The sequence below is a fragment of the Clupea harengus genome, chromosome 18 (assembly GCF_900700415.2).
Source record: "Clupea harengus chromosome 18, Ch_v2.0.2, whole genome shotgun sequence".
NCBI lineage: Eukaryota > Metazoa > Chordata > Actinopteri > Clupeiformes > Clupeidae > Clupea > Clupea harengus.
In genome coordinates, this window is record NC_045169.1 from 20135580 (window position 1) to 20161801 (window position 26222).

General features: G+C 46.1%; 1 protein-coding gene across 14 annotated transcripts in view; it reads right to left on the minus strand.

Annotated features, from left to right (window-relative positions):
• The window catches only part of LOC105903071 (adhesion G protein-coupled receptor L3-like), a 268604-nt gene that overhangs the window by 15424 nt on the left and 226958 nt on the right, over positions 1–26222 (minus strand). For all 14 annotated transcript variants that reach the window (XM_031584694.2, XM_031584696.2, XM_031584695.2 and 11 more), the window contains 5 exons: positions 25703–25912; positions 17908–18128; positions 11711–11777; positions 8560–8651; positions 140–308 (listed from right to left, as the gene is read on the minus strand). In XM_031584694.2, coding sequence (XP_031440554.1) covers positions 140–308; positions 8560–8651; positions 11711–11777; positions 17908–18128; positions 25703–25912 — 759 coding nt within the window. The remainder of the gene's footprint in view (positions 1–139; positions 309–8559; positions 8652–11710; positions 11778–17907; positions 18129–25702; positions 25913–26222) is intronic.

Below are 26222 nucleotides of genomic sequence, written 5' to 3' on the forward strand. Positions count from 1 at the left end.
GATATGCTAAGTTTAATAATAGCATGACATTAACATGACAACGCGAATGTAGCCGATAACAAACGCATGCCACTATTTAACCCCGTTACGATACTGTATATATATATATATATAGCCACTGTATTCATGAAGGAGTTACCTTCTTCTGCAGGACGCAGTGGAAGATGAAGATGAACATGCCCTGGAGGGAGTTGAAGATGGTGAAGAGGTAGGCCATGATGACGGTGCTCTCGTTGACGTACATCAGACCAAAGGCCCAGGTCAGGCCCAGCAGACACAGGAGAGCGATCGCCCCGATCACCCACGATCTGAGATGGGGAGAGAAAAGGTCACGGGGTCAAGCAGTGTATCTCATGACGTGTGTGTGTGTGTGTGTGTCAAGAGGAAAAACACCAACATTCTTCTGGATGACTCTAAACTGAGTCGATTGTGTGAAAATGGAGGGTCATATGCAAAGTGTGTGTGTGTGTGTGTGTGTGTGTATGTGTGTATGTGTGTGTTTGTGAGTGTGAGGGGCGTTGTAAGAGCAAAGAATAAAATCCTTGACTTGTCAAAAGAAGGATGAAAATCTTCAACTGTAGCATGGTGTCAAATCAACTATAAAAGCAACTATGTGTCTTACGATGGAAATTGATTGGGAAGTACTATAACTAAGAATCCAATGCGTTTCAGGGGAGAATTTAATGACTAGTCTCAGAACAACCAAGCATATTCACTCGCTTTTGAATCTCTGTATATGAAAATATGGAGAAATAACATGTCAAAAATAAATGGCAAAACAAGAGGAACAGAATCGAAGCAATTAAGAACATCCTCACCGGGAGGTGAGATTAGGTCACGTGCGTGTCTATGTGTGTGTGTGTGGGTGTTTGTAACCTTTTGCTTAATTGCAAGGGAAAGGATCTTGCCAAAGGGCTACAAGATCTGGTCTGCTGAAAGGATACCCATGTGAATCTTATGAGCGTTCACCTGGAGGCTCTTCTCATAAATTGGATCTGAGATGCACACAAATGCCACAGTAAGCCAGCTAATTGCTAACTAAGAACATTCCAGAAATGGGTTCACTGTCCTGAACAGGTTAGCAGCAAGCGCATCAAATGGACACGTCGTTTGAAAAAAAAAAAAAAAAATGCACAGCTATCGCTTAGAGGACGTAGACCGGCGTGGCTCTGAATGTTAACTGCGGACTCGGTAGAGAGAAGAGGAAGAGCACGGTGGAGGAAGAGGAAGAGCACGGTGGAGGAAGAACTCTTACTGGGAGAGCGGAGAGGGGGATTTGGCGGTGAAAACACACGGGAGATTTTTTAATGGGCTCTTGATGAACAGCCCTTTGAGACTGACAGCCACGGCACCAACGGAAAGGGAAGGAGACGTGGCTCCAGAAATAGACACGATGGCGCTGGCTTGGTGGGGGGGTGAGAAGGAGCGAGGGGGGAGGGCGGGGGGGGGAGGGGGGAGAGCTGAGAAGCCATCGAGAGGAAAAAAAAAAAGAGAGAGAGAGAGAGAGAGAGAGAAAACCTGTCCATTTTAATCCTTACTTGATTTCAGGTTGGTAATCCTCGTAGCTGGATAGCGAGCAGTGGCGAGAGAATTTAAAGCAAAGGAAATTGAAAAATGTAAAAATCACTTGAAATGAAATGCAGAAGAGCGAAAAGCTAATGTGTAAATAATAGCATTCAGTGCCAACACAAAGATGAAGTGAGCTTAGCATGTATGTAACATGTATTTGTAGCTTTGTGTGGGAAATTCCCATTAAAAGACGAATTTATAAGTAACTATAGTCCACTTTAAATGATACTAATACTTAATGTGTAGCCATTACGGGTGTAGTGAAGACATCATGTGATGCAGGTCTGGGGGTAGGAGCCACTAATGAAATCATTTCCCAATCACTCACTATTATACAAAACTGAAATAAATGTTGGACTTAACTTCATCAAAAATGTCATAAACTCTAATTATGTAATAACTGTAATAACACAATTAAACTGAAAAAGCACAAAATGCCCCGCTATGTAATAAGCCGTAACGGGATTGCTGAAAATATGATCACATTACCTGCCAAGGCATTTCTCAAAATAAATCGGAAAAAGTTAGGACATTATTGGGTTTTAAGTCCAAATATTTATGACATTTCTGGGCATTATTAGATTTTAAGGAGATGATTACCTAACCGGTTCAGGGTACTAGAACAGAGGAGAAGAAGCATGATTAAGACGTGGGATCTGTCCATAATCTGGAGTCTAAATGATCTATCAGTAGGGGGAGGGGATGGGAGGGATCACAAATCACAGTATCAGGAAACGATTCTATTCTTGGGTTAGGGTACAAGACAAGACCAGACGAACACCACGGCCTGAGGTGGGGCTTGTCTGTGTAATCTGGAGTCTCAATCATCTGGTCGCGATTGAGATTGGGGCAGGGTGTGTGATATGTGTGTGCGTGTGTATGTATGTGGGGTGGGGTTTGAAAATCACAAACCCAGCTTTATGAAGGAGCTGCAGGTGCTGCGGGCGATTACCCAGCGTGTTAATCCCCCCCCCCCCGTCGCAACCCTCCCCTCGCCGCAGCAGTGTGTGGAGAACAGCAGCATCAGTGGAGGCTGGCGGGGGGGGGGCGGGGGTGGGCACGTGGCTTGGTGAGCTTCTTAATAAATGGTCCAGGTGCGAAGCAACAATAAATGATTTATGAAATTGCGGGGGGAGCCATTAAACATCATTTTCCCAGGTCTGTCTTAATGACCTGTTGGGAGAAGGCACTTCATCACCATGATTGGTCCCGGGGATGGGCCGAGCGCTGCGCAAATGGAGCCGGCCCCCGGAAAAAAAAAAAGAGGAGAAAAGAAAGACCGAGCAAAAGCGAAGGTTGAAAGAGAAAGGAATGAAAACATTGACCTCGGCCAGAGCGGGGATTATTTCACAGGGCATTAATTGCCGGAAGAGAGAGATCAACACTCCTCCAAATGAATACGCCGGTTTCACCTCGACCGCAGTAGCCCAGATGTTTAAACTATTGATCACTGCAGCACGGGCGGGAAAGTAAAATAACTCTGCATTAGCACTGCGGTGGGGCGATGTCGGTCGTGAATAGTTTAACACGTGGCGGTTAATGATGCGTCGCTGGCTCACTGGTAAGCATGACAAACAACCACGGCCATCATGTCAAAGCATAATTGTCCCTTTGCGTGGCAGATTTAATTCGCCATCTCACGGAAACCCTATTACGCTTTGACAAAGACTGAGGAATAAAAACGACCCCTGAGGCATTTTATTAATTGCTGCAATCATAGTATGTTTGTCACTCTGATGTCATGAGGATGGTGAATACAGAATCGTATAATTGTATATCTGTATATATTGACATGAAAGAGAGTTTCAGTGGTTATATGAGCCTGTGTGTAAGTGTGTGTGTGTGTGTGTGAGTGTGTGTGTGTGTGCACGCGTGTGTCTACATTTGTGTGCGCATACAAACTTGTGTTAGTTTGTGTAGGTGAGTGTGTGTGTGTGTGTGTGTGTGTGTGTGTGTGTGTCTATCCATGCGTGGTTTTGTATGTCTCCGGCAGGCGTAGGACAGCTGACATTCAGCGACATTGAAATCACATTTAAATTCATGCCCAAGTGGCGTCTCTCCCTGCAGTGGGGGGCGCACATAATCACAGCTCACTGCTGCCCCCTCCGCTACAGACACACACAGATGAAACGAGAGATGCTAGCGTCACCGCCCACTCCGCTCAGAACTCTCCACACATCAAATAAGACTTCACCCATCAGCATGTGTGCTATTGTGAGTTTTTAAAGTTATTTTTAATCCAACTTTAGTTTGTGCATAGAAGCACCTGTAACGGAGGCCCTCTGGAGCGATCTGAATTGAATTAGCCGTAATTTACACTGGAAACAGTTTCAGACTCGTCAGTCTGCATGTCAATGGCTTGAGTAATTGAGTTAGTGGATTCAAATTGGAGCTCTGAGCTTTGCATCACACCTCCAGAAAGAAGACTAATAAGCTGCTCGTGAAAGGGGGGTGGGCAACGTCAACGCGGTCTACAAACCAGCAGGACGCTAATTGCTGAACTAAGGATGCGCTTCTAAAAGGAGGGGAGTTATTTCATGAAGCTCACATATTCCTCAACTTCGCCACAGAGAAAAGGATGGCTTTCATCTACTCTGTATGGTGTCAATGTGAATACTGATTTTCTGAGAGGTTTCAATTGGGCTTCTCAATATTCGTGTCAAAGCTAAATTCCAAAAACTCTAAAACTTCATAAGAGTGTTTGCTTCAGTTACACGTTCATTGAGGAACTGGATTGACTTTTATTTAAGTCTTTTAACATCTTGGAAAAACTCAATCAGTCGGAGTAAAGGTTTCATAGAAGCTACATTGCTATAAAGTGAGTAGTGATAGTGGATACTGCAGGGACTCTATGAGGAGGAAAAGACTACAAAGATGGAGGAAATGAAACGAAACACAACACACAAACACAGAGGAAACAAAGCATGACTCTGTAGTCCTACAGCCTACTGGGGATGAACCAAAACAGACAAAATCATTGCATCTTACCAATGCCATTCCACAACTATGCACCCGTCATAGTAACGATAGCTAGACATGAAAGAATGCAAAGCAAGCATAAAGAAACATGATGGTCAGAAGAGAAGAAAAAATAAAGATACAAGCAAAAACATTCCATCAACATGCATTAATAATGAACAGAACGAGAGAGAAAAAGTGAATTCTGTAGTTAAGAAAATAATACATGCAGTCAGAAACGGGTATTTTGTAAAACAGGTTGTCATCATATCCACATTGTGTTGCGTGTTGGTATGAAATACGGCGTATAAACAAAGTTTGATTTGATTTGATCATGTCCATATTACTGTTGAGGCAGCGGGGAGAGAACAGGTGGAGGAGGAGTATGTTTCTGGATAGGGACGTGGAAAAGTGTTTGCAGTCTCTGGTTTCATATGCGGTGGCAACTTGATTGAATGTTGACTTATGCAAAAGTGTTATGCTGTCGCAGTGTTTAGACATGATGTGCAGTTACAGCGGAGAAAGAAATGAAAACAGAGAGCCATGGCAAAACACAGCAACTGAGATTATGACAATACATTTGATGTTGTTTTGAGATGGATATTTCACAGAGAGTCTACACAGACATTCTCTTTCCCCACCTCTCTCTATCTCTATCATTCACGTACACGTACTCTATCCCCCCTTATTCCATCTCCCACTCATTCACACAGTCACACTCTCTCACACACTCACTCCTTTTCTCTCTCTTTTACTCCCTCTCTCTCTCCCTCCCATGATCCCTACCTCATTGTCATCCCTCTCTCCTTCACCCACCCACTCTCCATCTCCCTCTCTCTTTCCATCTCTCCCTTTCTCACTCCCTCCTTGTCCTCCTTTCTGTCACATCCATCCTTTCTTATCAGGCTCATTCTTCACCGCTGCTGTGAGGCCGCTGCACTTCCTCTCATGACCACCGGGGTCACGGCTGGTTATGGGGCGCTGCGGGGCCACATAGGGGCCACTGAGCTAGCGGGGTCCGGGCAGACCTGGAGTCAATGGGTGCGTCTTTAGCGCGTTCTGGAACCTGCTCCCCTGGTCAGGGGTGACATGATTTCTTCATGAAGGGGGGGGGGGGTGATGTCTGCTTCTCCACCCCTGGGTGACTGCCTCAATATAGCAGGAGGGGGTTGGGGACTGGAGGTGTAGAAAGCAACCAGCTGGGGGAGGGGGGGCTTGTAAGTGAAGCAAGTGCCTGGCTGACCATGGGTGAACTACGACGGCTCTCTCTCACACACACACACACACACACACACACACACACACACACTGGGCACTTTTCTACTTCTACTTTCTACTTCCTCCAGTTGTAAATGTCGAGAAATATTTGAGGGTTTTCTTTCTCTTTGATGTCTTTTTTTTTTTTAAATCATCTTTGTCATATTTATCTAAAACCTGTGGAGAAGTATTCAACGTTATAAAAAAATAAAAATAAAATAAAAAATAGAACAGAAAGTCCCTTCTTGTTAACAAGTGTCTCCACAACCTATCATTAAAAGCCGAATTCCGCACTCTCTCACTGTCTCTGAATATAACTGAGTCGTTTAGTAATTGTGCCTGTTATTCTGCTATTCAGAGGGAATAATTGGGTGATTGAAAAGTCTTTCTTTACGCACAGACACACACACACAGACACACACACACACACACACACACACTCGACTGAGAGTTTGGGGAAAAGAAACTTCAGATGAACTCCGGATGCCTCATGGCGCTCACAAATACACTCACTTTTCAACTTACACATTTCAAAAACTATAAACAGGCCAAAACGGATCCCAGCGCCCGAGAAAAAGAGAGAGAGAGCGAGAGAGAGAGAGAGAGAGAGGGAGAGAGAGAGAGAGAGAGAGAGAGGGAGAGAGAGAGGGAGAGAGAGGTTACATCACCCGTCCTTGCGTATTGACTGCTGTTTCACTTGCTACAAGATGAATCGCAAGCTCTAGCGTCTCATTCCTTGGCTGCGTGTTTAACACATAAAGAAAAGAAAATAATGACTGCGGCTTTCTTACATATACTGGCCCGGGTGATTTATCGTCCTTCATCGGCCTCCGAAAGCGAGTGACCGATTCGACACGCGGGACAATCTCGAGACCCACCCATGGCGTCTTGAGAAGGTCGCGGCCTTTGAGTGTGCCCGTACGCACTGTCGACCGGGCTGATCCAGATTTATACTTTCATTCCCTCAAAATGATGTATGTGGCATGTCCGGCCGTCGAATAACGGTCAGGCCAAAGCCAAAACGAATCCATACGAGCTGGGATCGCAGTGCTATTCCCGGGAATAACCCGAGGAGGGGTTAGTCCCCGCCAGTGTCTTTAATGAACATCTCAATCATGAGGTACGCCTTCAGATGCATGCCCCCTAGGGCACTCACTTTGGCTGCTGAGAGGGGCACTGCTGGAGAGCTGGACGGAGAGGATTTGGAGCTAATAAGATGACAGTTAGTGGTGTGATTCTGCCTGACAGACAGGTAGCTGGTGTGTGTGTGTGTCTGTGTGTGTCTGTGTGTGTCTGTGTGTGTCTGTGTGTGTCTGTGTGTGTCTGTGTGTGTCTGTGTGTGTCTGTGTGTTTGTGCGAATCTGTGACTTCATCTGTATATGTGTGTGTGTATGTATGTGTGTCTGTGTGTGTCTGTGTGCATGCAAGTGTGTTCAATGTGTGTTTGTGCGAATGTGTGATTTCATCTGTATATGTGTGTGTGTGTGTGTTTCCATCTGTATATGTGTAAATGTGTGTTTGTGTGTGTGCGAATGTGTGACTTCATCTGTATATATGTGTGTGTGTGTTCCCATCTGTATATGTGCGTGTGTGTGTGTGTGTGTGTGTGTGTGTGTGTGTGTGTGTACGCTCATGTGAGTGTGTGTGTGTGTGTGTGTGTGTGTGTGTGTGTGTGTGTGTGTGTGTGTGTGTGTGTGTGAGTGTGTGTGTGTGTGTGTGTGTGAAGGTTTAACTGCTTGTTATGAAGAGCCGGAGGACCCGCCATCACGCCCCAGTTTCGAGGTTAACTAGCCTCCCCTCATTCATCTACTGCTTGTGTGGGTCTCAGCTCAGGTCTCAGCTCTCCTTGTTTTACTGGCAGAAAATAACAAGGAGGTGGGAGCCCATCCCCCGCAACCCCCACCCCTTCACACATGGTCCCCTATATCTCCAGTGCCCCCGCTGACCCTTGACCTTCACCTGCCCAAGTATCTAATACGATACAAGCTCACCGCTCAGCCGACGCCTCATCGCTTCATTGGTATTAATGGAGCTGTTTTTGCACCTTTGCCCATTAATGCGAGTTATGAACTGTTGTGGAAATGAATGATCAACGGCATCGCCGCCGCGCGTATCCTCTCCAAGCTCTCGAGGATTGTGGGTCGCGGGCTATCGCCGTCATGAATATTCATTCGGAGGGGGGGGGGGCTGCTGATTGGGTGGGAGAGGCCGGGTGAGGTTAATTTCCGCAGACGGTCTGCCGGCCTTTCATCTCGCACTTCAGATAATGACAACCGTTCTCCGGAATACCTGTTCTGTTTTAACCTTTGCCGACACAACCTTTACAAATAATGAGAAATATGAACCGCCGCGCTTCCCTCTCTCTCTCTCTCTCTCTCTGGGTAGGCTAGGATCCGGTGCGAAGAGAAAAGGTCTCTGATAGCGCATACAAGGCCATTAAACATGGGGTCACGTACCACAGAAGAGGGTGAGAAATAAAAAGATATGGACATATACAAAGCAGCAGGCTATAATCCGGAGAGAGAGAGAGAGAGAGAGAGAGAGAGAGAGAGAGAGAGAGAAAGTGGAAGAGGGGGGAGACAGAGAGAGGGAAAGATAGAGTGAGAGGGAAAGTAAGACAGAGTGAGAGAGGGATATGAGAAAGGGGGAGAGAGAGAGAGAGAGAGAAAGAGAGGGAGAAAGAGAGAGACAGACATACTGTGAAAGACTTAAATCCTTATACACTCTCAATTAAGTTGAGACAAAAGTGGTTTAGATCTTAGTGAAAGCTCTTACTTAATGTTGTCCAGGCAGCCGGAATCTGGTTTAAGGATTGCCGTGTGATGGAACATTTTGTAGAGCGCAATCCCAAGGAAGATCACATTCAGCTGTAGAGAGAAAGCGAGATGAGGAGAAAAAGGGAAAACATGATTTAAACATCAAAAACGCTCACACCGCTGTCTTGTTAAAACCACCATGTCTGACACAGCAGTTTGATGTCGGTGCGCTAGGTAAAGGAATACTTTTGAAACAGGGTTAGAGAATATAAAGTTATCACACAATGGGCCATCATATTGAAATTCACTGTAGTTGTGGGTTACGCTATACTGAGGCTGATGTCTTTGTGACAGCTAGTAAGCTTACTCAACCTGCAAAAGACACTCGCAGCCACTGTCTAAATGTCACTTTAATTACAAGATAATATGCAATGTGGCGAGCACAGGTATTGAGAAGAGCTTCTCATTTGCATGAACAATACACGCACACACTTACACAGGCACTCTCTCTCACACGCACACACACTCACTTACATGACACACACACACACACACACACACACACACACACACTCACACCAACGAATACGAAACCGTGCATTAGGACTAAAGCCCATACAGTTTCCGAAACACTTTGAATTAAGGTCTGACAATGTGTTCATTAGTGTACTCTCTGCCCACCTCTTCCTCTCCAGAGGAGATCTATGAGGCACATAACTACATGGAAATGCGAGCCATCATTATGCAAAAGGAACGCTGAAATAGATTCAACGGTGACAAGGGACTCGTAATTAAAATAAAAAAGAAGGAAAGAAAGAAGGAAGGAAAGAAAGAAAGAAAGAAAGACAGAGAGAGAGAAAACGAGGACGAGACCATGATATTTTCCGTTTGAAGTGTGTGACTGTTATTTGAGGAGTCGGTGTGAATGTGGGCGCTAGCATGTGCGGAAGTGTGTGACAAGGTACAGATTAAGACAGTGCCTCGGGAACAAAAAGTGACAGAGAAGAAAAAAAAAAGAAAAAAAAGGTGTGTGTGCTTTTTGTGCAAGCCACTGCGAGGAAGGCCGTGTGTTCGCTGGAGTATGTGTGAATGTTACGGGCATACGTCTGCATTAGAGGTTTCAATGTGAATGTGAGGGAATTCATGAGCATGATGGCATGTACTCATTAGCATCTATGTGTGTGTGTGTGTGTGTGTGTGTGTGTGTGTGTGTGTGTGTGTGTGTGTGTGTGTGTGAGAGAGAGAGAGAGACAAGAAAAGGCAGGAAAGGCGTTTGTGTGTGAGTGTGTCCTCTGTGTGTGTGAATATGTGTGTGTGTGTGTGTGCGTGTGTGTGTCTGCACATGTGTAACAAACAAGAAGAAGCACAAGCATGTGGCAGTGTGTGCGAGTGAGTGAGTGTGTGTGTGTGTGTGTGTGTGTGTGTGTGTGTGTGTGAGAGAGAGAGAGAGACAAGAAAAGGCAGGAAAAGCATTTGTGTGTGCGTGTGTCCTCTGTGTGTGTGAATATGTGTGTGTGTGTGTGTGTGTGTGTGTGTGTGTGTGTGTGTGTGTGTGTGTGTGTGTGTGTGCGTGTGTGTGTCTGCACATGTGTAACAAACAAGAAGAAGCACAAGCATGTGGCAGTGTGTGCGAGTGAGTGAGTGTGTGTGTGTGTGCGCGCGCACGTGTGGTCTTGGCACACACACATTCAGATCCTGTCTCTCCTGCACAGAGGGGGAAAGGGAGAGAGGGTGTTACAGTGAGGCCACAGCATCCATCATAATTGGGAGGCGGATCAGAGTGAAAGTGAACACTGAGCACAGTTCCTCTTCCTTCCCCTCTCTTCTTCTTCTTCTTCTCTTCTTCCTCCCTCCTCGTGTGTGTGTGTGTGTGTGTGTGTGTGTGTGTGTGTGTGTGTGTGTGTGTGTGTGTGTGCAGCACTCTCCGGCACTGGAGCGATGAGGCAGTTAAGAGGCTTGTTACATACCGGCAATGGCACTGTAGCATGACGGATGGCTAGCAGCGCGCTCATGAACAATGCAAAGAGGGTGGCGGAGAGGAGGAGGAGGAGAATAAGGCCAGAGCAGAGAGAGAGAAGGGAGAGGGGGATAGAGAGAGATAGAGAAACAGATAGATAGGTAGGTAGGTAGATAGATAGATAAATAGATAGAAAAGGAGGGAGTGTAGGATCACAGAAAGGTAAACAGTGATGGGGGGGGGGGGGGAACTAGATTTGCAAAGCAGAATTTGAAATAAAATAGAAAACAAATACACAGTTAAAGTTGAAAAGCTATCTGATGCACGGGGGGGGGGGGATAGAAAAAGCAAAGCCGTGTCAAGGCAGTTGAGATGGGGAAGGTGATAAAGACAAACATAGAGAAAAACTAAAGAAATCATGACATGTAGACAGACAGATAGATAGAGAGGGATTGAAAGAGAGAGAGAGTGACAGAGAGGGGGGATATACAGAATTAAGAAAGAGATGGGTTAGTCAATGAAGCTATTCAATGAAAAGATAGAGAGTGAAAGACAGCGACAGAGACATTAAAGATACAAGGTACTTAGATATTAAGAATGAATAAGAAATAGAAATAAAGAAATAGACAGACAGATGGAGAGTGATTGAAAGAGAGCAAATGAGTGAGTGAGAGAGAGAGATAAATTAATGACATAAATGGGGACGCTAGATTTTATAGCAAGAAAGAAATTTGAGAAGTTTAAACAAGGTTTCTTCGTTAAGTGGTTCAAGCTGAATTATTCACAGAAGATCTGTGAATCTGGGAATAAGGAGCCTAGCCTATAAAGAAACAATATGGTGCTTCGCTTTGCAAGCAAGAAGCCTAGAAAGAACAATATAGTTCTTTACTTTGCAAACACTGTAATTACAGGAAAAGGAAGAGAAGAAGAATAAAAAAGAGCGAGGGAAGAAAAAGAGGAGAAGTGTGTAAGAAAGAGGATATGGAGGGCAAAGTAAACTCCTGAGAGAGCAGAGGAGATAATAACAACAGCAGGAGATAGAGACAACATAAAAAATAAGAGGGGGAAAGGAAGAGAGGGATGGAGATAAGAGGATAAGAGAGAGGGGGGGAAGGAAAGGATGATGAGAGCGTGAGGGGAGAGAGCGTGTCCCCTGGGTGACGAGGGCCGTGGCCTGGCAGGTTAGTGGGGTTAATTGGCAAGGGACACTTACCATGATGATCAGGGTGGCAGGACCTATGAAGCTCCAGATGAAATAGGTGTCGAGACGCAACCAGCACCTGGAGGTAGAGAGAGAGAGAGAGAGGGAAAGAGGGAGAGGGAAAGAGAGAGAGAGGGAGACAGAGAGAGAAAGGGAGGGAGGGAGAGAAAGAGTTAAGTTTGATGCGGTCACACTGTTTGTTCCTGGAAATAAAACACACATAGCTGGGAGTGATCCAGCATATCTGGCCCACTGCAGAGACATGCGAGGCGCTTTGGCAAGGCCTCCCCGCTGCAGAGACATGCGAGAGACGCTTTGGCAAGGCCTCCCAGGGGAGGGGAGTGTGGCAAGTGTTTCCGTTTCAATCGCTGCCGCCGCCCGACCCCTGCCACAGATTTCCTCCGGGAGAAGCGGCGTCGGCGCTTGTGTGGATATTACCACGCAGAAATGGACTTACCTGTCTGCTACTATGTGACCACTGAGTGTATGGTGAGAGTAACGGGCATGTGTGTGCATGTGTGTGTGTGTGTGTGTGTGTGTGTGTGTGTGTGTGAGGGAGGGGGGGTTGGGGGTTACTTTTGTGTGGAATATTAGCCACGTCGGAAAATAGGGCGCCAAAATGGAGCCTTGCCTTGGGGGACGTTTGGAAAAAGCGTCTTGTCACTACGCTAGGTTATTTTGGTGGGCTACGGGATGCGCTTGAGAATAGCTCCTCTGCCATCTCTGCGAGCCGACGCGGTCCTTGACGTGCGAGTTGTGTGTGGACGGCGCCTCACGAGACCAAACATGAAGTTGATTCATGACCTCTCCGGTTAAATTATTAATCATTTCATTTCCGCCACATTAGAAGGACCTCCATTTTAGGCCCCCCGATGGAAAGATTACAGTTCCTCCTTCTCTCTTATCATTGAGGGGGGGGGGGGGGGGGGGGGGGGTAAAATGGAGGTGACGGAGGATTAAGGTAATTTCCCCGAGACTGGAGCAGTACTAACTAACTGACAATAGTACTACTGGCTATGAACCATTACTGTTGGACTTGGCAAGCAGCCATATAATATATTATAAAATTAATATCAAATGTTTAATATAAAATGTTTTGGGTCAAGGCTATTACAGGAACCCTGCAATGGGAGATTCTGAAGTAGCATAGATGGAGATTTAATTAGGGGGGTAAGACATGATATCTAGTCTCTACTAATAAACTGATTTAATTAGGGGGGTAAGACATGATATCTAGTCTCTACTAATAAACTGATTTAATTAGGGGGGTAAGACATGATATCTAGTCTCTACTAATAAACTGATTTAATTAGGGAGGTAAGAGAATTAGGGGGGTAAGACATGATATCTAGTCTCTACTAATAAACTGATTTAATTAGGGGGGTAAGACATGATATCTAGTCTCTACTAACAAACTGTGATGTTCAGAATAATAACCACATGCCAGATGTGACGTAGCACTGTAGCATCGTCATCAGATAAGATGACACAAAACATTCCATTGTAAACAAAGACACACTCACTCACGTGCACATGCACGGACACACACACACACACGCACACTCACTTCACTCAGTCAATCATTAGGAGTACTTCTGTTTCGCACATCTATATATACAGTAAACACACACACACACACACACACACACACACACACACACACACACACACACACACACACACACACACACACACACACACAGTATATAACCCATGAACATTCGTTCCATATTCCTCCCCGGCCCTGTCCATATCCCCCCAGTCTCCAGTGAAGGAGTGATGGGACGCTCTGGTGCTTATGACTAGTTCTGCTTCCTTTAAGAGCACATCTATTTCTGCTCATGTGACAAGCTGCATAAGACCCTTCTGCTCAGAAGAGAGAGAGAGAGAAAGAGAGAGCGAGAGAAAGATAGAGCGAGAGAAAGATAGAGCAAAAAAAAAGAGAGAGAGAGAGAGAGAGAGAGTGCAAAATAGATGGAGAGTGATAGAGAGATCAGAAAGTGTGTGTGAGAGAGAGATAGAGAGACAGAAAGATTGAGAAAGGCAGGGAGCAGGAGAGAGACAGAGAGGGAGAGAGAGAGAGACACACAGAGAGAGATAGGGGGAGAGAGACAGAGAGAGGGGAGAGGGGGGGAGAGAGCGGGGAAAGAGACTGAGAGAGAGAGAGACAGAGAGACAGAGAGATTTTTCTGACTGCAACACGAGGCAGGGTCTGGCTTTGTCTCTGCAGAAAGCTAAATTCCTCTTGTGGGGATGCTGCCGAGATGACGCTGATACCCACTGGTGTGACACATCCCTTTAAGTCAAAGGAAGAAGTGACACATCCCTTTAAGTCAAAAGGAGAACATTGCAGAGAGAGCTTTATAACAAGCCTGGCACCGACACTCAAACACACACAAACAAACATACACATCTACACGCACATGCACATATATACACGAAGACACGAATACACACACACACACACACACACACACACACACACACACACACACACTCTCCTCACACTCTCCGTCTCTAATGAGGAAGTCACTCATGAGCAGACATTCCTCTCTCTTTTTCAGACTGATGTGGCGCTAGCATGTTTAGGAAGCGTAGCGCTTTATTTCCACAGGCCTCTCTCTCTCTCTGATGTGTATCCGCTTTATTTCCACAGGCCTCTCTCTCTCTCCCTCTCCCTCTCCCCCTCCCCCTCCCCCTCTCCAGCTCTCTCTCTGATGTATACCCTGCCTGCCGGAGACCACGCTTGTTGTTTTCAGTCAGCTCTGACACACTGCGTCATGACGCTCCACCCCCAAGACACAGCGTGGGTATAGACAACAGATGAATATATATAACATATATATAATATTATATATATATATATATAAAATATCATCCTTTAGTCTCTTTACATGACCGTGCTAACGTCATGACGCTCCACCCCCAAGACACAGCGTGGGTAGAGATAACAGATGAATATATATATGAATATATATAATATATCATCCTGGCTTCATGCTAGTCTCTTTACATGACCGTGCTGACGCCATGACGCTTCACCCCCAAGACACAGCGTGGGTATAGACAACAGATGAATAAATCCTCCTGCTTTGATCCTTTAGTCTCTTTACATGACCGTGTTGACTACATACACAAGACCCCCCCGTGCTAAGGGCACACAGACTGCTGAATTAGCGCTAAGGGCTGGAGCACACATCAGACAAGCTATGGCTATATCTATATAAACTAAGCTAAGCTAAGCTAAGGCTAAGCTATATCTCCAGTGTTTGCTCTAGTGATGATCAGCCCATGATGTGGATCATGTGTTCTCATGATCCAAATGAAGACCCCCCTGATCGCTCTGGATCCCAATGAGCAGCAGCTCCTCTCGGTTCTCTCGGTTCCAGGTGGAACCGACACTTTGTGGTTCCGGCTTTTATTGTTTTCCACTTAAACCAGCAAAGGCTACAAGATGTTCCTGTATGTGTGTCACACTCCATCACTCGACACACACACACACACACACACACACACACACACACACACACACACACACACACACACAGACACACACACAGACACACGTTAGCCTCCCTCCTGTAATTGTTCTTCTGCTGGCTGGCGCCATTTTAATTATTCACATGATGCTGTGCTTCGCCACTGGCAGCTATCACCTCATCCATCACTGAGAGCTATGGCCTCTCTGCTCCCAGGTTTCCCGTCTAATGCACGTTTTAAGAGAGGGTGGGGTGGTGTGTGTGTGTGTGTGTCTGTGTGTGTGTCTGTGTGTGTGTGTGTGTGTGTGTGTGTGTGAAGGGATGTGGGTCTCTGTGTGTGTGTGTCTCTGTGTGTGTGTGTATGTGGGTCTGTGTGCTGTGTGTGTGTGTGTGTGTGTGTGTGCGTGTGTGTGTGTGTGTGTGTGTGTGTGTGTCTGTGTGTGAGTGTAGGACCCTGACATGCATGATAAACATCTTGTGCGGTGAACTGCTGATGCTGGCTTTCATTATTTCCCGATTCGGCGCAGATTTACACCTGCGGGTTGCAGAGCTCTTCTCCGGCGCGTTCAACAGTACTTAAAGTGGGAGAGCTGGCGGGGGGGTTGGGGAAGAGGGCTGAGTGAAGCAGGGGGAACCAATGATTATTCCTCAAGTGCTTTTCCATGCCAGTATTAGAATGCATACTAATTGTTGTGCTTCTCTCTCTCTATTTTGGTCTGCCTCACACAAACAGTCTCTATTTGTCCAATTCTGCTCTCACACACACACACACACACACACACACACACACACACACACACACACACACACACAAACAGACACACATAGAGACACACACACACACTCAGTCTCTCTCTCTTTCACTCTCACTTCTTTTTCTTCTTTTTTCTCTCTCTCTCTCTCTGAATCTCTAGATCACTGTGTTTCCGATGCAGGGCATCCCAGCGTTTCCATCTTTGGAGGTGAATTAGGCAATTAACTGAAATCGCTCGGTGCACAGCTTGTTATGGATCTTGTAAAGTGGGGGGCTGTGACTGTAGTGCGTTTAGTATGCAGCGAGCATCTCGCCATGCTTTTCACAGGATTGGATTAGTCTTCAGTTCAATAGCTTCTTGAGATGTTCCGTGGATGCTTTCTAAGGGTAACAGGCTTAACAACCACCATCGGGGGAACTCGGCTCCAAGAGAAAGGGAACCAAGGAGGTACACTGGCAACACAAATTGCTCTGCACTTCTGCACAGAAATGGCGCGGAGTATAGAAAAATCAACAACGAAAGACTTCGAGAAGAAAAAAGAAAAGTTTCCTCCGCGTACACCAGATTCACTCATTAGCGACGAGGTCCAAAACAAACACTGTGGCAGGCATGAGACGGCCAGACGAGTGAATGAGCAATTAGGCCGAGAACTAAACACAAACAGTCCGGCAAGATGGAGAGGGGTCTTCTCTCCAGAACATATTTCAAACCATACTGCGCCGCATATGCCTCCTGAACTGGGTCCGTGGTGAAGGGCGGGGGGCGGGGGGTGGGGGGGTGGGTGGGAGACAGGGTGCTCCAGCACTGGGGGAAAATACGGCTTTTGTTTAACAGCGGAAAAAAAGAAAAAGACACAGAGTGTTTCTCAGCAGTACCGCCGTTAACTGCTGCCAGGTGGGCGACTTGAGGCGAGACCAAAAAATCGACACGAAAAACATTAATGCAGCATATTCATAAACAATTACGTCAAAACATAATGGCTTGCATGCTTGGAGTCTGAGTCTGGGTCAGGAGAGACTTTGGAACACAGACGCAACTATCCAAAGATGGAGAGGGGGGAGGACGGCGCTATGCAATCTGAAACATATGTTGATAAAGCGATGATAAAAATCTTGGCGTGCTGCGACCCCTTCTTGAGACATGGCATATTTTGTGAGGTTGTGATTACTGTACCCTTTTCCCCCCAAATATGAGACGGAAAAACCACAGAGAGACAGACAGAGACATAAATATAGAGAGAGGTCCTGGCAGGAGACAATTCACAATAAAAGAATTGTCTACGAACATAACGGATGGATTCATTTGTCAAAGCTTCAGTCTGACCTGTGTTTTCACAAGACACTCGAACTTAAACTCAACATGAGGCTCTGAAAACTTCCAGGATCGTTTTACAACAATCAGTCGTTCTTTCTTTCTCTCTAAATGACAAATTGACGAGTGTACTCAAACTTGCAAATGATCTTCACTGGCAAATCCCACTGATGACACTCACGGAGATGTAAGCAACTGCAGATACACATTTGATGACAATTACACAGCTTGGCTACTAAGCTAAACTACAAGCTAAGCTCATTTACACCTCACCTAAATACCACACAGGTTTTTAGCAGCGAGTTAATGTTATTACAAGCGTACAACATTAAGACCCAATGGCTATAGCATAAGAGCTTGGAGTAACATAGTTTGCGCTCATGTATATTTTACCTCTTCAAGACAGGACATTTATATACATTTACCAATTACACAACTATTATCATGCATTCACAGCTCAGTGATGTAAACAGCCCAGTGATATAGGTGCGTAATTATAAATAATAAAAGTGCTTTACAATTCATTATGGATGTGATATTGATTACATAGATAACGAAGGATATGTTATTGATTTATGGCAGTAAACGCATAAACATCCCCAACAGCCCTGAGGCCTGTGTCAGCGGGCCGATCTGATTGGTTGTTATCTAGGCAGATACTCACACTCGGTCAGTCCCGTAACTACGGTAGTCGACGGCGGCAGAGACGGCGACAATGAGCGCGGGCACGCCGTAGCCCACCATGTAGTAGTAGCGGCGGCGCGAGTGCTCGCTCTCGAACACCTCCACCAGCATGACGTAGAGCTGCACGCCCTCCAGGAACATCCAGGTGAACGCCGCCAGGAAGAAGAAGTGCAGCAGCGCCGCGAACACCGCACAGGCGATCTACACAGGAGAGGAAGATCATCATCATCATCATCACTAATCATTGCAAACACTGCACAGGCAATCTACACAGGAGGAGAGGAAGATCATCATCATCATCTCTGTCATCTTCATCATCATCATCACTAGTTATTGCAAACACTACACAGGAAATCTAAAGTAAGATGAGGTCATCATCATCTTCATCACTAGTTATTGCAAACACCGTACAGGCAATGTTTACACAGAGAGAGAGGAAGAGAGAAGGATGAGATAATAAGGATGTGCCTCAAGGAATGAGGTCTTCCTCCTCCTCCTCCTCGTCTTCTTCTTTATCATTATCATCACTACTATCACCATCACTGCCATTCAATATAACAAAAGACAATCTATGGGAGAGTGGAACTGTCATCGTCGTCAAAGGCGTTGAGCAGCAGTAGCAGCAGGTAAGACTGTTTGACAGTACCGAGCTTCTTCTGTCTAGGTTCATGATTGAAGAGGTGGTCTGGAGCAGACACTAACTACAGGATACTCCGTTTTCTACCAAGTACCAATGTCATGCTTTCAATCATCTAACCATGCCGTCATCTGTTCCTTCAACTCAATACCCTCATCCATCATCAGTGCCCAGACCACCTCTTCGGTTCACTCCGCAGCAGTGTGCAGTGACTACCCCCGGTGAGTACACGGGGAGGAGTAGGAACAGAGTCAGAATGGACGTGACACAGGAAATCAGAAAAGCAATACTGCAGCACCCTGAAGACAATCTGAAAGGAAAAAAGAGCCAAGACACTTCCATAATTCACAAGCTGTCACGTCATGCCAAACAGTATCATTAATGAAATGTCAGGAGGAAAACGGTTCGGGTTGGCAGCTTTTGTGGTTCTACTTCATCGTGTAATTAAACACCATCATTATTGTCATCATTATCATCATTACTGCCATTATGTGATCAGAAAAAGAAACGACAAAAAAAAAACAGAAAAAAATCAGAGAATGTGTTCTGTGCTAATATGTCTGAATAAGTGACACTGTAGGTGGATGTTATAACTTGCTTATGCATTTTTTTAGGTATAGGGCAGCGTAATCAGATGGCCTTAGATAGAGCAGAATCTTTACTGTAACCCTCTAATGTAGCACGTTCTCATCTGAGCCAATGTGGCTTGCCGAACATGACAATTATTACTCAATTATATTATAATAATAATATAATAATATATTGTATTAATAATAAAATAATATATTATTAATTATAACTGACAATGAAAACAGAGGAGGGGATAGCGAGTGATGAATGCTCACAAGTTCACTAATTGATATCGGAAAAAAGGGGTGTATTCTGACCACTTAATGAAGTGATGAACTAGCTAATGGGGAAACTCGTGATGGATTCCACTATTATTTCCCCCACGAGCCTGAGAGTATATGTTGCATCGCATTTCAATCGCTAATTATTTTTGTCCAATTTCAGCAGATTTAATTCCATGTACACACCACCAGGAATTAAGTGGATATTATTTTTCATCGTGTAGGAACACCAGCATGCACATTCCACTTAAGACCGATCCCTCAACTTCAGCCATCGGCACAACTGCTCTCTCTCTCTCTCCCCCCTCCCTTTCTCTCTCTCTCCCTCTCTCTATCTCTCCCTCTCTCTCTCCCTTTCCCTCTCTCTCCCTCTCCCTTTCTCTCTCCCCCTCTCCCTCTCCCTCTCTCTCTCTCCATCTCTCTCTCTCTCTTCCTTTCCCTCTCCCTTTCCCTCTCTCTCTCTCTCTCTCCCTCCCTCTCTCTCTCTCTCTCTCTCAAAGTTACTCTCCAGCAATCATTAATATTGTTATTATTGGCTCTATGGTACAGGCTTTGGAGTCTTTCCCCCCTCCCCCCTCAACCTCCAAACTCGTTAAATTGGTTCAATTAATCAACTTTAGGGTTCAGCGCTCGGCCTCTATGGCCACGGAGTGAGCAATCTTTAAACTGCCCACTGATTGGATCCCCCGCTGTTGCGCTAAGACAGGGCAGGGCACAGGACCTTTCTGGAGCCGTTTCTGCTGAGTGAACTGACGTCACGTGTTTTAACCACAAAGCAGCGGAGACTCCACACAAAATCAATTCATTTCACTGAACGTCTCCCGTGCTTCGAGGAATATCTTATATGAAAGGGTGCAGTAGACCATCTTGGTGTCTTAGAATATCTTCTCTCTTTTTTTTTGTAAGAAAACCAATTTATAGTGGGTGAGATTTCACACTGAACTGAATCAGTGAAAAATGTTAGTCATGTGAAAAATGTCTGAAAAATCTGAGTCTGTAAGCCTTGTAGACCATAACGTATTGCCAGTCTGCCTGATATATATATACCTTGAAGAGACAACTATTGATCAACAGATAATAATGGCAGAACAACAGGGGTCTACATTTTGTGATCAAAACAAAAGGTGTTTTGTTAGTTTGTTCTGAAAGAAAAATCAAATATCATTCCACCCAGCCGAAAGTATTTCCCTAACTGGGGCGCCAAGGCCACATACCACATTATGCTGGTGACGACTGTTCAGCTACAGTCAAATGGCAGGTTGGTTGGCTAAACCGTAAAGAGACGAAATCCTTGGGCGGCTGCACAACACGGGGCTTATTGATCGCTAAAGTCTGATCATCCCACCCATTTAGAGATCTGTGCACTGCAGGGGAATAGCCAGGGGCAGAGGGCTGTGTGTGTGTGTGTGTGTGTGTGTGTGTGTGTGTGTGTGTGTGTGTGTGTGTGTGTGTGTGTGCAGATAGACGCACAAGGAGGGAGGGAGAGGGAGAAAGAGAGAGAGAGAGAGAGAGAGAGAAGAGTGAGAGAGAGAGGGAGAGAGAGTGTGCAGTGCGTGGGTGTGTGTGTGAAGATACAAAGGGACACAAAGAGAGGGAAGGAGAAAGAGAGAGAGCAAGTGCAGCGTGTGTGTAGGGGAGTGTGTGTGTGCAGGGAGAAAAAGGGAAAAAGAGGGAGAGAGTGCATAGGGTATGTGTGTGAGAGCGAGACAGAACGAAAGAGTGTTAATGCTCTTCACCCGAGATATTTGAGTTATGATTATCGAATGCACCCACAAGACTGCCTTCCTCAGTACAATATTTTTTAATTGAAGGCTAGTTCACTTATTATTTTAGTATTTAGTATTAATCCATTTACAGGAGCATCTTATTACAGTGCTCTTAGTACTGCCTTTCTCAGTACCATAGTTACTTAGCGACTGATAGTTCTGTCTCATGATAATCTATTTTAAGGAAGTAAGACTGGCTAGCATGCTAAATGATTTCATACTTCCCAACCCAAACAGACTGGGGGCGATATATTACTACATTTGTGCACCCCTACCTCCACTCCCTTCACAGAAGTAACCAAAACGTTTTGCCAAGCGGGCAGAGGCTGAGAGCTGCATGTGAAACGAAAACATTTAAGGTCATAGTTCATAGGTCATAGGTCTACAATAAAAAAATGTTTAAGCTACCATTGTGTCTCCAACAATATCGATTGATATTTATATGTTGCATTGACTTAGTCGAGGCAGGCAAACAGACCTATGTGGGTCTTCACTTAAGCACTCAAGCTTTTGAGAAAGCTGTTAGTCTAAGCATTCATGTTAACCAATAGGTTAACATAGGTTATAGCTACAGACACTAATAGCGCCTCTTGAGGTACAAAGTGGCATTACGAGAAAGGGCAGTTCGGCTCTGGTTAGTGTGCTAATGTCAGTATCTGTACTGTTAAGTCATCAGACAGACACAGCTGTTGTTAACTCTGAATCACGATGAGTTATCTTCAACTGCAGGGCTGAATCAGCAAATTGACTAGCCCTTGAACCAGCGTCCATTTAAAGTCCCACCCCAGCTTCTCAATTTCTTTCCCTCGATGCATTTTTGAGTGCCTCTAAACGGCTGGGCATTAACTGAATCACGGCGGGCGATAGAGATGAAGGGTTATTTGTTATCCGCAGAAGGCTCGTCCCACGTTAGATCGTCGTCTGTAGTCAGCATAAAGAAATTATAACAGCCCTAATGGTGGAGCGGAGCCCAAACACTGTCTGGCTTGATGTATGAGATGACGGAGATCATTGTCTCTGCAATAAGAGGCGTTAGGAAACAGCAAAGGAGACGGAGAGGGTGGGGGTAAATAAATAATGATGAAATAGTCTTTGTATTATACTCCAACAGATTGCTGTGTGTTTATAGGTGGATCACAATGGCAATTCACAGGGCCATTGGAGGCTATTTAAAGACGCCAGGAGACAATCAGAGGCCTGTAGCTCCGCAATCCTCTTCATGTCAATGAGATGGCAACACACACGCGCACACAAGCACGGTCTCACAAACAAACACACGCACACAAACACACACAGTCACTCATGCACACACACATGCACGATCACACACACAGTCAGTCACACACACAAGCATGATCACACACACAGTCAGTCACACACACAAGCATGATCACACACACAGTTAGTCTCTCTCACACACACACACACACACACACACACACACACACCCAATAACAAGCACGATCACACACACAGACACACACACACATCCACCTCACAACAATAACAGATCAAGGCCTAAATATAAATACACTCAAGTAACCGGCGAATTTTCTTTGGAGAGAGTGACTCCAAGCAGTGGACGTCCCCTGCAGCCGCGTTGCGTAGCATTGAGGAGCGGACGCCTGCAGCCGCGGGGCGTAGCATTGAGGAGTGGACGCCTGCAGCCGCGGGGCGTAGCATTGAGGAGTGGACGCCTGCAGCCGCGGGGCGTAGCATTGAGGAGTGGACGCCTGCAGCCGCGGGGCGTAGCATTGAGGAGTGGACGCCTGCAGCCGTGATGCGTAGCATTGAGGAGTGGACGCCTGCAGCCGTGGTGCGTAGCGTAGCATTGAGGAGTGGACGCCTGCAGCCGCGGTGCGTAGCATTAGGGAGTGGACGCCTGCAGCCGCGGTGAGTAGCATTGAGGAGTGGACGCCTGCAGCCGCGGTGAGTAGCATTGAGGAGTGGACGCCTGCAGCCGTGGGGCGTAGCATAGCATTGAGGAGTGGACGCCTGCAGCCGCGGGGCGTAGCATTGAGGAGTGGACGCCTGCAGCAGTGGTGAGTAGCATTGAGGAGTGGACGCCTGCAGCCGCGGTGAGTAGCATTGAGGAGTGGACGCCTGTAGCATTGAGGAGTGGACGCCTGCTCTTGCCCAGCGCTAAATTGCTTTCTCGGAGCCAAGCCCGGCCGCTCGTCGGGAGATGAGAGGTGGGTTTATTTTGAACTGAATGCCGAGTGACGGCCAGCTTTGACTCACCATGAAAGAGAGAAGGCGAGGGCAGGAGTGGTACGCAACACCGCCATCGGCGAGATATCGAAGAGGGACATAGTGCACACAAATGCTCTCTGTCCATAACAAGAGAATATCAGTAGGCAGAGTATCTCTCCACTGTCAGAGATATCAAAGCAGAGACAGATCCTCAAGTACAGACTCACACACACACACACACACACACACACACACACACACACACACACACACACACACACACACACACACAGATCCTCAAGTACAGACTGAGTGACCACAGTCTGGCCATAGAGAAAGGCAGACACACAGTTATGGTTACTCAAAGAGCAAAGAGTATGGGGTCACTGAAAAGACAGAGGTGCCCTTTCCTCTACACTGTGATAAGTATATGCTCCAAAGACATCAGCACCTTCTTCTCCACTGTGATAGGTCACATCAGTACTACACTGTGATTGGTCACATCAGTACTACACTGATTGGTCACATCAGTACCTTCTTCTGCACTGTGATTGGTCACATCAGTACTACACTGTGATTGGTCACATCAGTACCTTCTTCTGCACTGTGATTGGTCACATCAGTACCTTCGTCTGCACTGTGATAGGTCACATCAGTACTACACTGTGATAGGTCACATCAGTACCTTCTTCTACACTGTGATAGGCCACATCAGCACCTTCTTCTCCACTATGATAGGCCACATCAGTACTACACTGTGATAGGTCACATCAGTACTACACTGTGATAGGTCACATCAGTACTTTGACATATTTAGCAAATGTACCCCAAATTCCACTACACTGGAAGAGCAGGAGAAACTTGCAATACTTTTGGGAGAGGATACCAGCTGGTTGGTAGCAACTCATGGGGCTTCAACTTTCTACGCTTCTATGTTCTATGCTTTGGAAACACGGTTTCCCATTCATGCCAATAAAGCATATTGAACTGAACTGAATTCAGAGAGAGCGAGAGAGAGAGAGAGAGAGAAAGAGAGAGAGAAAGAGAGAGAGAGAAAGAGAGAGAGAGATAGAGAGATGAGGGTTGGAGCGAGGGAGACAGAGAGGAAGAAATAGGGAGAGAGCTGCAGGGGGAGAGACAGTGAGGGGGCAGGGTGGAAGAGAGATGGAGACAGTGGAAGAGAGAGAGAGAGAGAGGGAGAGAGAGAGAGAGAAAGGCGAAAAAGCCAGCGAGAGAAATGGAGGGGTCAAAGCACAGAGGTCAGGGTTCACGCTGTCTGTTCCTGCGCTTGATTTTGCCCCTCATTATTCTCCAGTGTCTACCTGATGCACCCCATTGCACTCGGCGCTCACGGCAGAAGGCACTGAAGGATGGCCGACTCCCATCTAAATCATTCACTACTTTTCCTTTTCACTTCAGTCTTAAACCCGACGCCGGCCATGATGTTGCTACACTAAGCCATGTGAAGGGGTTTATCTGAAAAGACAGAAGAGAATAACACAACGCCAGTTTGCCCTTGACACAACCAGCTTTTACGGTAATATCAGAAGACCAGTGTTTACATACTGAGCCCTGTGACGTGAAAAACACTGGCTAAACCTGCTGCATGATTTAATCATACTATTGATCAGAGTACTGATAGATTAGCGTAGCAACAGAGTGGAAGGAAGGGCTCAGCAGAAATATCTAGAATCGAACTTCAAAATCTTGGAGAAAAGGATATTTACTCTACTATGCACATCATACCCAAAAACGAAATACTGGAGACACACTGGTCCTTGCTTACCTGTAATTATGCCATCAAAAACACAGTGTACCGCTAGGGTTAGTTCATATCCTGGACCTCATTTCGTACAGGTGAATAGTGACATGCGTTTGGCGCTCCATAATCCACTTGGTTTAGTTACACCATAACAAGCACTACGCAACCTACCGCACCATGTTAACCAATAGGGTTAGTGCACGTACAGGCACCATGTTAACCAATAGGGTTAATGCACGTACGGGCACCATGTCAACCAATAGGATAAGAGCACGTACGGGCACCATGTTAACCAATAGGGTAAGAGCACGTATGGGAACCATGTTAACCAATAGGGTTAGTGCACGTACGGGCAACATGTTAACCAATAGGATAAGAGCACGTACGGGCACCATGTTAACCAATAGGGTAAGAGCACGTATGGGCACCATGTTAACCAATAGGGTTAGTGCACGTACGGGCACCATGTTAACCAATAGGATAAGAGCACGTACGGGCACTATGTTAACCAATAGGGTAAGTGTGCATACAGGCACCATGTTAATCAATAGGATAAGAGCACGTACGGGCTGGTCTGCGCGGTTGATGCCCACGAGGAACAGGGACTCGGCGATGAAGAGGCTGATGCAAAGGTTCTTGTGGATGGTGTTGCGGTCGCTCTGCAGGCCTCGGAAGAAGCAGAAGGTGAAGATGCAGATGAGCAGGCAGACGAGCGACAGGAGGATGCCCACCCACGTGATCACGTCCAGCAGCAGGTCATGGACAGGGTCCGCATTCTGGAGAGGGGGGAGAGAGAGAGAGAGATTGGTTGGTTTTGTATGTTATGTAGGCTTGGTGCATATGTTGTGTGTGTCTGTGTGTCTGTGTGTCTGTGTGTCTGTGTGTCTGTGTGTCTGTGTGTCTGTGTGTCTGTGTGTCTGTGTGTCTGTGTGTCTGTGTGTCTGTGTGTCTGTGTGTCTGTGTGTGTGAGGAGGGGGGAGTGGGTATTTGACTTTGGTCTGTGTTTTCAAAATATATTCAGTGCTGGAAAAGTTGATACCACACAGTCATGCCAATAAAGCCAAGAGAGAGAGAGCAGGGAGAGAA